The sequence below is a fragment of the Olea europaea genome, chromosome 12 (genome assembly GCF_002742605.1).
Source record: "Olea europaea var. sylvestris chromosome 12, O_europaea_v1, whole genome shotgun sequence".
Taxonomy (NCBI): Eukaryota; Viridiplantae; Streptophyta; class Magnoliopsida; order Lamiales; family Oleaceae; genus Olea; species Olea europaea.
This window is the reverse complement of record NC_036248.1, coordinates 20,334,099-20,346,342: the sequence shown is the minus strand read 5'-3', so window position 1 is coordinate 20,346,342 and position 12,244 is coordinate 20,334,099. Positions and strand designations below refer to the sequence as shown.

At 32.9% G+C, this 12,244-nt stretch overlaps 1 protein-coding gene across 2 annotated transcripts; it reads right to left on the bottom strand.

Annotated features, from left to right (window-relative positions):
* Window positions 1-6,429: 6,429 nt before the first annotated feature.
* Window positions 6,430-11,126, bottom strand: LOC111406037 (autophagy-related protein 18c-like). Of its 2 annotated transcripts, none has more exons than XM_023035215.1 (5): window positions 10,747-11,126; window positions 9,602-10,449; window positions 8,172-8,430; window positions 6,954-7,077; window positions 6,430-6,748 (listed from the first exon to the last, which is right to left on the bottom strand). In XM_023035215.1, the coding sequence occupies exons 2-5, from the start codon at window positions 10,358-10,360 to the stop codon at window positions 6,655-6,657; spliced, it is 1,236 nt and encodes a 411-aa protein (XP_022890983.1). In that variant the 5' UTR covers window positions 10,361-10,449; window positions 10,747-11,126; the 3' UTR covers window positions 6,430-6,654. The 2 variants fall into 2 exon arrangements, with proteins under 2 accessions (XP_022890983.1, XP_022890984.1); XM_023035216.1 differs by having other exon boundaries at window positions 9,602-10,384.
* Window positions 11,127-12,244: the final 1,118 nt, after the last annotated feature.

Sequence of the window (12,244 nt, the reverse complement as noted above, 5' to 3'; positions counted from 1 at the left end):
CTATAGTAGTTCTCTGTTTTGGTCGAATTACTCTAAACCTATACACTATATGTAGATCCTCTACAAGTTGTTCGCTATTAAATACTCTTTATTCCTGCTAGGAGTAAAATTGCATCTGTGCATTCAATCATAGTTTTAGCTAACCAAAAATCATAAAAAAATTCAAGGTAGAGAAGGTGAGGGTGGAAAGGTGTTCAATCTCCTTCAACATACATATAAGTTAATTTCAATAAAAATCCAAGATACTTATTTTTGGTTAAATAACTACTTTAATGCATAACTAATTGAATGAGGAAAAAAAATAGTCGAACCCACCGAAATGAATGCATACCCAATTCAACCAAAAGTCTCATAAATCCTTACTACCAGTTTTTGTTTAAAATTGTATCCAAACATTCATATACCCATTAAAAACTATTAGTGTATACAAAAAGTAAAAAAGAAATAATCAAAGAGCAACAAACTCCTCAAATCTACCCATTGATCAAGGGGTGTCAATCCTACCACAAAATCGACGCAGATGAACCAGATTATGGTTAAGATACAAGAGACTCACTTTCAAGAAAAAACAACTAGATGGGATACAATAACAAAATATTAATGTGTTGAGAAACCCACATTTTTTACAAAATTCATAGAAAATCTTAGTGACAATGGAAAATTAGTGAAACCTGTATACCTGAGGATAGACAACTAAGAAATTGGCTCTTTGAGTTAGCGGTTCATGGCGGTTGTTCGCACTGAAGTTGTTCGTGGCGGAACTGCTTGAGGTGATGGTAGCGTTCCAAATGGAAGAATAATTATACGCTAATCTCATTTAGAGGAAGAAGATACAGAAGAATAGGCATATAAAAGGGAAGAAATGATGGTGAGGTATGAGAGAAAAGATATGGATTTAGGGTTCAAAGGGTTTCTACTTTCTAGAGAGGGATTTGGAAAAGAAAAATGAGAAGGGGAAAATTTGTTTTGATGGAATGAGGGTAATTCAGGTAGTTTGGTAATTTTAATTTAAAATATTTATTTTAATACTTTTATTCAAGTCAAAGGCTAAATTTACAAAGTGTATTATGAGATAGACTATTTGACCTATTTTTCACTTTAATTGACTCTAAATTCAAGGGATTTAGCGCCAGTTTGGTAGAAATTAAAATCAAATTTTTAGTAAATTTTAATAGAAGTTATGAAATTTGTGATTGAAAAGTTGTAGGACCATAAAATATATGGTTGAAATGAATTGTTGATTTTAACTTAGATTTTAATTTAGATTTTAATTGGTATCAAACAGGGGCTTAATTTTTGTTAAGTAGCTAATCATAATGGGGAGGTGTTTCTTGCAGTTGTGCAGGGAAATCAGACATAATTAGGAAATTTTATAAAAAAATTGAGGGCTTTGTTTATTATTAATATAAGACTTTATTTCTAGTTCTTCTTTGATGCCTTGGCATAAAATTTCTTTTTTAAAGTATATATTGAAATTGTGACGCTATTTTGGAGTAGATAATGTTGTGATCAAATTTCACTTGTATTTTTTGTAAGCTAATGTAATTAATTTTTCTATTTTGGAGTAGATAATGTTGTGATCAAATTTCACTTGTATTTTTTGTAAGCTAATGTAATTAATTTTTCCTTTGAAGGAGTAGAATTTTTTAGGTTTTGCTTTGTTATGGCTTGTCCGACGTTAGTAAATGTTTTAAGTGCTAAATTTTTAACATGAAAGATTTGCATGCCATAGCCATTTATGTAACATATATGAGCCTTAACAAAAGTAGACCATGTAACGTAGATTCAAATTATCCAAATATGGGTGATACATAGAAAAATTAACAATAAGTAATTTATTTCAGAAAATTAAAAAATTGGCAAGCTTTTACATAACTCAATTTGGTGAAATGATCAAACAATATGAGTTATCTTTGAATGTTTGAATGTTATCTTTTGTAGCTTCTTTAGTTATCTTTGAATGTTATCATTTGTAGCTTTTTTATAATTAAGATAATATACATCCAAGTTATACAAAATATCTTTCTATGGCTAATTGTATAAAAATATTGAACATTAGATATTTGTTGGATAACATCATGTTAAGAAGGCTAGCTGCCTTTGAGTATAATTTATAAAGTCAATATTTGATTTATTAAATGATCTGGAACAAGCTTCTAAATGCTAACTGGGGAGATATTAGTGCTCTGCAGGCATTTTTATTACATTTCATTCTATCATACAATATGTTGAAATGCCTTAGACATCTATTGAAAATATGGTAGCTGACCATAGTTTTCATCCTCAAGCTAGAAGGATCGAGAGACAATTAGGGGATACGAGGGTGAATGAAAATTCCATGTCACAAGTGATGAAAAATAAAGCATGGAGAACTTCAAAATTTGTGAAGGTGAAAGATATTTCTTAATAATAAAAAAAGGGGGTAAGGTTGATTACTATTATATTTGTTAGTAATGTATTATTTAGTGTTGAGAATTAATGTCACCACACAGCGAATTTGTAGATCTGATTGCAGGATACTCATTTCGAAGTATATAGAATTTCTGGAAGCGAAGATGAATGTAAATGCAATTCTATTGGATTGTGTAACAATTTTGCGGAAAAAATTAACTACAGAATTATTGGTATTGGATGTCAAGCCTTAAATTGTTTTTTGCTATTTCATTTTATGTTTAGACGATGTCCTTTAATTATCTTGTTTTATTTGTTAAAAGTAGTTCGTGTTTTGAGAATGTTGTATAGCTACTTCATTTTGTTTATATAGACTACTTGATATTTTGAGGGTGTCAAATAGCTACTATCTAGTGCATTTGCAATTTGGTGATTTAATGATATCGAATTTAATTGAAGTTCACATGTTTTCAGGTTATTGAAACTTTCAAATTTAAATATCATACATATCTAGGATACTAATATCGTTCCAAAATAATAAAATAACATTTAGGTCGTTATGACAAAATGTAACTATTGTTTTACGTAAGGACATTGACTTCATTCTTCAAACACAAAATGATTTTATATCGTTCTAGTATGAAAAACACATTGTTTTATAGATTTTCATAACGACATTGAAGTCATTACAAACCAATAAAACGACATATAAATCATTATACCAAAAACTTGCACGGCGTAGCAACATAGGGAGTCGTGCTTGCGCGTTCAAGGGTCCAAATTTTTGTTTTCGTTTCAATACAAATTTAGCAACATTAATATCATTTCAGTTCAAATCATAACTAAAGCGACTTGGATATAGTTTCCTTTCATATGTAATGAGAGTGATATCGTTATGTATCAAAGTCACGAAATACATGACCTCATCTTTATCGTTTCAATACAAATTTGACGAATTCGAAATCATTCTAGTTCAAATCATATTACGACATAGATATCGTTTCTTTTCATATAAAACGACAATTATATCATTATGGCTAAAAATAGATATTCGACCGTTTATGGCCACCCAACATGCCTTCTGCATACATAGGACAACCAAAAGAGACAATCAAATGGGTTGATGTCACTCAAATGACTTAAAAAAAATGAAGATACATGTCGGGTGCATGTTGGGTGGTTGTAAACTGTCGAATCCTCTTTTTAATAGATATCGTTTTATATAAACTAAAATGGTATAGATGTCGTCAAAATTGTATTGAAACGATAATGAAATCGTTATGAATCGAACCTACAAAATAACATAATGACAACCATATCGTTTAATACAAATTTGACGAGTTTAAAATCGTTCCAGTTTAAATTATAACTACGACGACATAAATATCGTTTATTTTCATATAAAATGATAATTATATCGTTCTAACTAAAAATAATGATTCTACTATCCACAACCACCCGAAATGCCTTCAACGTATGTAGGACCAAAAAAAGAGGTCATCAAGTGGGTTGAAGCCACTCGAATGCCTTAGAAAAAAAAACAAACGAAGACACTTTCTTTCAATCAAAATAGTTTGAAAGTTGTATGAAATCAAGGGAACACAAATATTCCCATAATTTCTTTTGAGTAAGGTCAAACCTACTTGATGACCTATTTTGATCGTCCTACATATATTGGATGCATATCGAATGATGTGAATCTATGCATTTTTCATAATGGAACGACATATGAGTTAACTATAACGATATAAAAGTTGTTTGTTTGTAATGTAAAAAACATAGCAACATAAAATGACTCTAATTTTGTTCTAAAAGCACAAAAGCGATAATAGCACAATGACTATAAAAGTGATAATAGCACAATGACTACAAAATCTAATAAATCATTTTGTACTTCCAATAAGTACAAAATAATAAATTTACAAATCACGACAACATTACAACTTTAATTTTCATCACCAGCAATTCGGCATTTACAAGTGAGTGAATAAAACCAATTTTCTTACAGTTGGTGTCTTAGAGATTATAGGGACAAGAGTTGACATCTCCATTTTGTATAGCATTGTATTGACCTCCAACATCTCTCTAACTTTGTCATACAAGTTCATAGAAGAAATTGTTTTCGAAATAAGAATAAACGATATTTCCCCTTTGTGTCATTCACTGCATAATTTAACTTTCAAGCACCTTCAACTGACTGTTCATATTCAATTAGATAACAAATTGAATACATAGCATATCAATGATGTCCATAACTACTATTCAACGTAAAAATTGTAAAATTTCATCAAATGTCAATTTCGTACATTATTGGTAACGAGATGTATATTATTATGGTTTGTAGAAAATGATATATAAGTCATTGTGGATGGAAAAAAATTGAAAAATATGTTTTACAGTAAAACAACAAATAGAATAGCCAAACATGTGTTTTACCAACATGTTCACTTCAAAAATAAGAGGTAATAAGAAAGATTGTAAATCAACTCATATCAAAGCCTTAATTCAATGATAAAATGAATTCAAAGTCATTATTGACAAATAAACACTATAAACACAAATCACAACAACATGTAATTTAGGGGGAAAAAAAAGTAATCCAATTCTTGAAATTTAACATTTCATTCTCTTCTTCTTCAAATGCTTATCAAGAATATTGTAAGCTTTGATAACTTACTTCAACCAAGTTAGTGTTCAAAAAAATGACAATAGTAGATTTTAGGATTTCATGACAGAGAGGAGAAGATGATGATGATGATAAAAAAATAAAGAAATAAATAAACCTGCATAGAGATGTCGACCCAACTGTGAAAGAAAGAAAATCAAAATTGAATTAAAGCTAAATGGAAATTGAAAGGGAAATTAGGGCATTATGTCTTTTTATATATAAGGATATTTTAGTAATTTAAAAATTATATTTTCTTTTTCTTTATATCTTTAGGCTATTTAACTAAAAATGATAATTCATAGGCTTTTTAAATAAATTTTTGCTTGGACCGAGCCTCTTAAACGAAAACCCCTCTAATTCCTTAACATTATTGGAATGACATGATTTTCTTTATTTTCATTTTTCTCAATATACGCTACATGAAATTTCTTTAAATGATAATAATATGTAAAGGTAGCTCATTGATTCAAACGTTTAGACAAAAATTTTTGAAAAATACTTATTATATCCAACTTAACTTGAAATACCAATTTGAGTTGAAGGTTACAAGAAGCTTCATTTCTATTAGCTCGAACAAAAGTCAAATTACTATTCAAAAACCTCGCTTCACGATAAAATATTTAAATCCGTCCAAAAATTTGCATTGAATTCGACCTTATGTAAAATCCTTATGAATATAATAGAAGTTTGGTGAGAATGCAATCCTATAAGCAATGCATGTATATAGGCTCGTTCTAATAAAATATACCTACATTATTTGATTCAAACAATTCTTAAACTATACGAGTATTGAGCTTCTATATAAGACGTGCATACTTACATTAACCAACTAGACGATGTGTTTCCAACTATTCCTGACATCTGTGAAAAATGTCGAGTGTGTTGATCTCGATCCTAAAAATAAAATAAATAAATAAATAAAAAAGGTCAAAATCTTATAAATTGCCATCCTTATGAGTTGAGATATGCTTTAAGAAAAATTCTATCGACTGACAATGCAATTAAGTATAAGGGTTCGAATCCTGAAATATGAATTTAGCTCTTGAGTAAGTGCAAGTATACAAGCAGCCTTCCACCCCCCTTGGAGGCATAACCTGCGATTTACCTCCCTCACGATACTCCAGGACAGGGGTGGTGGGGAATCCTTAAAGTTAGGGTTTAACCTTTTTTTTTTTTTTTTTTTTTTTAAGTATAGAAACTATAGCAAAATCTACTCAAAATCAAATTATATCCAAACTTGAAGCAATATGCAGAGCGCCGCTTTATTTTACATGCCAGGCCTACTCGGTTTGCAGGCTATAGGCCTACTCGGTTTGCGGTCTATAGGCTTTAAATGAAGATAAAGAAGAAATAACAGTATAAGAAAACTCTATCATGAAAAGTACAACTGCATATTTTTATCAACAGTGTTTTCAAGTAGGGATATCATTTACAGTCTTGTTATGCTCTTGGTCTAAAGTTTCATTGCTCATGTTCAGAGGATATAGTCACATCAACGAAACATAGTACACAGTGAATTAGCTATAAGATATACAACCCTTGACGTATTTACATGGTAAAGAAGGGCATGTATCTCATGCAATACATGTATAACCCTATCCTGGTCTGGTTTCAGTTTTCAGAAACCGGATATATTCTTGCTGCACCATCATCCCTCCGTTCAAGGGATCAAAACGGCACCTGTAAAAACTGAAAATGGGGCCCAAAGGAAAAGAGACAAAAGATTAGCAGGATTTCAAGAACTTCTAAAGTGACATGTATAGGTTGTTGAAATATGATCAGAAATTATGTCAAATCTGCTTTTGACGTATTTAATTTGTGGAGCACCCAGACTTCCCAGTTTGTGCATGTGTGGAACTATATACAAATAAACACCCACAAAAGACATGCGTACCTTCCATCCAAGCCTGTGATCATGAGGGTGTTCTGAGAACCAAAAGCTGTGATGAATTGGATACACTCTGGTAAGTGAAACTGAGCAAACGACCATTCTGAGCTGAAATATTTGGGTAAAACCCCTGGAGAAGTTACGAAAAATGTGAGAATAGCCAACCTTTCTGGTGTAAAATAAGGAGTCCACCTCAAAATAAGTAATATCAGAAAGCAGAATTTTGACTTCATAGCAACCATGTCTCGAGATAAACCGTGTGAGCACTTTGATACTAGTTAAAAACAATAATTAAGTTGTATACGTGGAAGGTGCAAGTTCCATCCATCCAAGACGAATCTATCGAAGACATTGATACTCCCTCCATTCAAAGTAAATGGCATTATTCCCTAATCAAGATGTTCATAAAAAATTGACAAGTAGATCCTATAGTTCAAGAGATTCAAGCAAGGTATCCACCAGATCTGATTTGCAAAATTTGAGGTCCGGGAGTTTCAGTTTTTTGAATATTGGTTTAGAAGTCCTTTTCAGTAGCAGCATGAAGAAATGGTGATATTACCGATTTTGGTAAGTTTTTATTTTAAGTTTTATGATTCTCTGCCTAAAAATTTGAGAATCCGTTGGTCTTGGAGGATAGACTCGAGTGGTGATGAGCTTGTGTTGTTGTCAACTGCATAATAAGACTTGAATTTGACGGAGATGAGGTGGTTCCACATGTTGTCGGAGTTGGCAAAGGTCAACCATTCAAGTCTCATCACCACCCATTTATAAATATTGTGCACATCAGATCTTCAACAAAAAAGAAAAATGAATCCAATGTGCAAGAGGTGTTGAAGACTAAATAAAATTGCACCCACTCCAACAGATTAAGCTTATTAATCAAGCAGTTCAACATGGTTTTGTGATATCATGTTAGATCGATGGGAAAGTCACATAGGACACAGTGGAAGTGTGGGGAAGAAAGACAAAAGCTGGAAGCTAAATTTTTCTTTTCAATCTTGATACAGAATCACTTCACTAAGCACCAGAGGAAAAATAAAAAGCCTTTTAGCCTTGCATAAAAAAACAGATCCAAGTAAAATGGTCCCATCAACATGAAAATGAGAGAGTGGATTTCTCTTCCATTTGTCATTTCAAATCAAGCTGCCACCAATAATCTTCTAGCCACTCAGTGAAGCAGTACTTTACAGAAAAATAAATCATATAATCAAATGTATGTCCTACCTTTCATGAAAGATAATGATGAACCGGGATTAGAACTGGTGCTTGAGGAAATTAGAGCATCAAGAGAGTTTGAAGAATTCTGGTGACATAATGCCGGACCTCTAACGACAGCAGAATCAGTTGAACGATCCTCTCCAACCACCCGTACTCTGAGACTGAATATGTGGACAGTACCTTTGTCACTTGACACAGCCAACCACTGAATGTTTGGAGATAGAGCAATACTATATATGCCAGCTTTGTCCGCCCCTCTGCGTACCTGTTGCAAGCAATTGTAATCAAAATAAAAGAGCGTCATTGAGGTGATTGTGACAATGAACAGTCATCCAAATACAGATCAAATCTGGACCTGGTTGAGATAACAAAGAACTAGTAAGAGAAACTGCGCTTAATGATACCACAGATAGCCAAACTGCATTTCTTGATGAAATCATGCAAGTCAGTAGCAATTTGTAGATTAGAGATGACAATAAATCTTATCTACCTAGCTACTTCAATGTCTATATTCTCACATGAGAAAACAACCCCACAATCACAGGAGTGTGATTATGAAAAATTTTATCTGCACCTTGTCCATAAAAGGTGACAGAAAATCTTCCAACATGACGACAGTTGGTTTTGTAATAATAAATTATTTTTATTTTAAAAACTGAAAGCGATGAGAACATGAATTAGTCTGTTGCTCTAAGCTTATTCCTTCCAGTCTAATTATTTTAGAGTAAATAATTTAGAACTAAGATAAAGAAAATTAAATAGGACTTATTTCCAAAAAGAAATCCTCTATTTGAACGTGATAATTCCAAACTGCCATTATTTTCCAGCATTGGAGATTTGATCTTTGAATATACCTCTCTGGGACTTCTGGTAATTTTCTCTTTAGTTAAAAGTCTCTCTCTCTCTCTCTCTCTCTCTCTCTCTCTCTCTCTCTGTGACACACACCATGCAAACAACACAGCAGCATCACCCTACTGTTGTCTGTCTATCTCTCTCTATAATGAATCCTCGCTCTTTACAAAACAATCTCTCTTTTGATCCTCATCTTTTTTATTAGCTTTCTCTAACCATATCCTAATCTGCTTCTTTCTCTCTCAAACAAAAATTCACAAACAGTCATTAAGTTCTCACATATTTCTAGAGATGGTGCTACCCATTGCAATTAACTTAGAGTTTCGTATCTATGCAAAATAAAAAAGAGTAAACAGATTGACCAACTCGACTCATTGGTCGAGTTAGTAAGCTTAAGTTGGACATTTGACCGATAAAAAGATTATCTGTTATGCGTAAAAACATATTAGAAGGTAATATTTATCAATTTGGCCATTAAAAGGGGGCTATTTTAGAAAAATTGCCAATCATTTTAATGCCTTTGTATTGGAACTTCATTTACCTGAAAAAAGCGCCTGTTCAAGGAAATAATACAAGCATCATACCTCTTGTAATTGAGTTCCATCCATTGTGTTAAAAATTCTTATTAAAGTGCCTCTGATGCTGGCAGTAGCCAGAAGAAGCCCATCCATCGTCAAGGTCATGCAAGCAATTTGAGAATCATGAGCATTGATTAATTTTGTCATATTCAGGCCAAAATGTTCGACCCGGACCTGTCCTCGTCGAAGGCCTGGGCATGCCAACACAGATGCATTCAGGTGGTGCGAAAGGTAACAAAGTCCCCTGGGATTCGCCAAAGTCTCTATTTGATGAAGAAGCTTCAGATCCATGAAATTATAAACATATATCTTGTGCTCAAGAATAACAACAAGACAATCCCGTCTTAGTTTAACAGAACGAACCTCGGACCTAAATGAGAATTCACCAATACACCGGCTCTGATGATCATCCCATATAATTACTTTATTTGGAGGGTATTGGGTATTAATGTTACTACCAACAAGTGCTAAAATATTGCACCTAAACAGCATCTCCACTATCTTAAATCCCCCACTTTTCAGATCACGCCTGAATGTTTCCTTGAAAGGATCACAATTATATATACGAAAACCACAACTAGTGCCTGCAGCAAAGCAACCATAATCCTGATTCCACGATACAGAGTATAACTCCATTTCACCATTGTCATCTGACTCTGATTCTGGTTGGAAATAAGTGCCAGAAGGTCCAACCATTGATGAATCATAAACACCAAAACCTGCTGGCGGAAGTAACCCTTGAGTTGTTGAACCAGCCGAATTCATCGGGTGAGTGAACAGTCATCAACACTTCAGCAACCAAAAGCCGTAGAAATTTTAGAATGCAAGAGTAGAAATAACTCAAGTCAAACTCCCTGGTCACGAATGTGTGCCAGTATCAACAGATTGTATCATCCAAGAATTGGGCAATAAATGCTAAAGCGGGAGTCCCATAAAATTACTGATCATTGAAGGTGCCACAAAAAATAATAACAAAAACAAACGAGAGAAACAAAAGAAACACAAAAACACAAAGAAAAATGGAACCCAATAAACTCATTATTCTGGAAAAATCATTCAATCATACATGCAATATGTCGCCAGAAAATCAAATCAAAGCAAATCGTCGGCATTAGTTTATTATGATTAAAGATGCATTAATAAATACTTACGGAGCTTCAATAACTATGGAACTCTCAGAATTTCCAAAAAGTGCAAATTGGCCAGCATAATTTTAGTCGATCAAGGGACCGTGCGTCTTCATCAAAAGGAGCTTGTAATCTGACAATATTCATTTCATTCCAGACAAAACCCCAAAAATCCAAGAATATAACTACATATATATATCTAAATATATACACATGTATAATCTGGAGATCACAGGGTGTGATTCATCACCTGTCCGTGCAGAAGAAAATTTCTATAACGAACAATAAATTTTGAAATTCTGAGAATTGAGAAAAGAAAGATAATTTTGATGAAGGAAAAGCTAAGGGGAAAATCGAGCGAGAGATAGAGAGTGAGGAGTTCTAGGATGTTTACACGTAATGGAAAAGAAAGATCTGAGGTGCGGAATATTCCAATTCATACTTTTATTTCTTAGTTAAATGTTTCAACAATAGTTCAACTTATATTATGGTCGAAGTTTACTCTCCAAACTTTAAAGTGTTTCACGGTGCTCATTAAATTTTGTCCATTTACACTCCATCTATTATTCTCAAAAATTCGTCATTTTATTTGCTAGCATGGTTAATGAAAATTTCATGTGGTAAGTTACGATCATTAAAAAATTACAATTCAACCAAATCAATATTTCATTACTTATCTTGATCACGATTTACTCATCAAATTTCAAAATACTTTCCAATGATCATCCATCGTTGAGCATTGTACTCCACCCATCATCCACCAGATTTCAATCCCTTCATTGCTAATGTATTGACAGAAATTTCATGTGACAAGTTACGATTGTTAAAAAATTACAATTTATCCAAATCATCAACTACCGAAAATCACCATAGGTGAAACACGACTTCCAAGCCCCATGAACTTCTTTAAACCCAACAATGTGTCTCCAATTTCGATTCCAAAAGAAAACCCAGCTTCCAATTCAATCATCTCACCGGCATACCGCTAAATTGTATAATAAGAGAACTAATTTGTTGAAAATGATATGAGAAGCCATTACTTATAAAGTCTTATCCCATTGTACCATTTGCTCGACGATTCTCTAATACCAATCTTCTATTTTTGCAGTCAGGCATCCAACAATTTGGAAAACGATATGTCATCAAACTCCGACCAATTGATGAACGAAGAACAACAAATACGAACACAACCCAAAAGGTATTCCAATCTTACACCAGCCGTCGAAGTCTGACGACATTTCTTTCTTCAAATATTTGGACATGCACTGCAAATAATGGAAGATTGGAATTAGAGAGACACCAAGTAAATGGTATAATTAGGGGATAGGAGTTTATAAGTAGTAATTTCTCATATCTTTTTCAACAATTGACTCTGTCTCATTACACAATTTAGTTGTAAGTGAATGAAATGAGTGAGTTGGTAAAGTAGGATTTTTCAGAGTTGAAATTTGGGATGCATTATTGGGGCGTAATAGAAGTTTTATGGGGCTGTGGAAGTCGCATTTTCACATACGATGATTTT

What these genes read in the sequence shown, in the direction of transcription:
- LOC111406037 (XM_023035215.1), bottom strand. Translation starts at nt 10,360, where the DNA reads ATGAATTCGGCTGGTTCAACAACTCAAGGGTTACTTCCGCCAGCAGGT. An exon ending in ATGGAACTCAATTACAAGAG is followed by an intron (nt 8,431 to 9,601) that starts GTATGATGCTTG and finishes TGCTTGCAACAG; the next exon opens with GTACGCAGAGGGGCGGACAA. An exon ending in ATCACAGGCTTGGATGGAAG is followed by an intron (nt 6,749 to 6,953) that starts GTACGCATGTCT and finishes CCCCATTTTCAG; the next exon opens with TTTTTACAGGTGCCGTTTTG.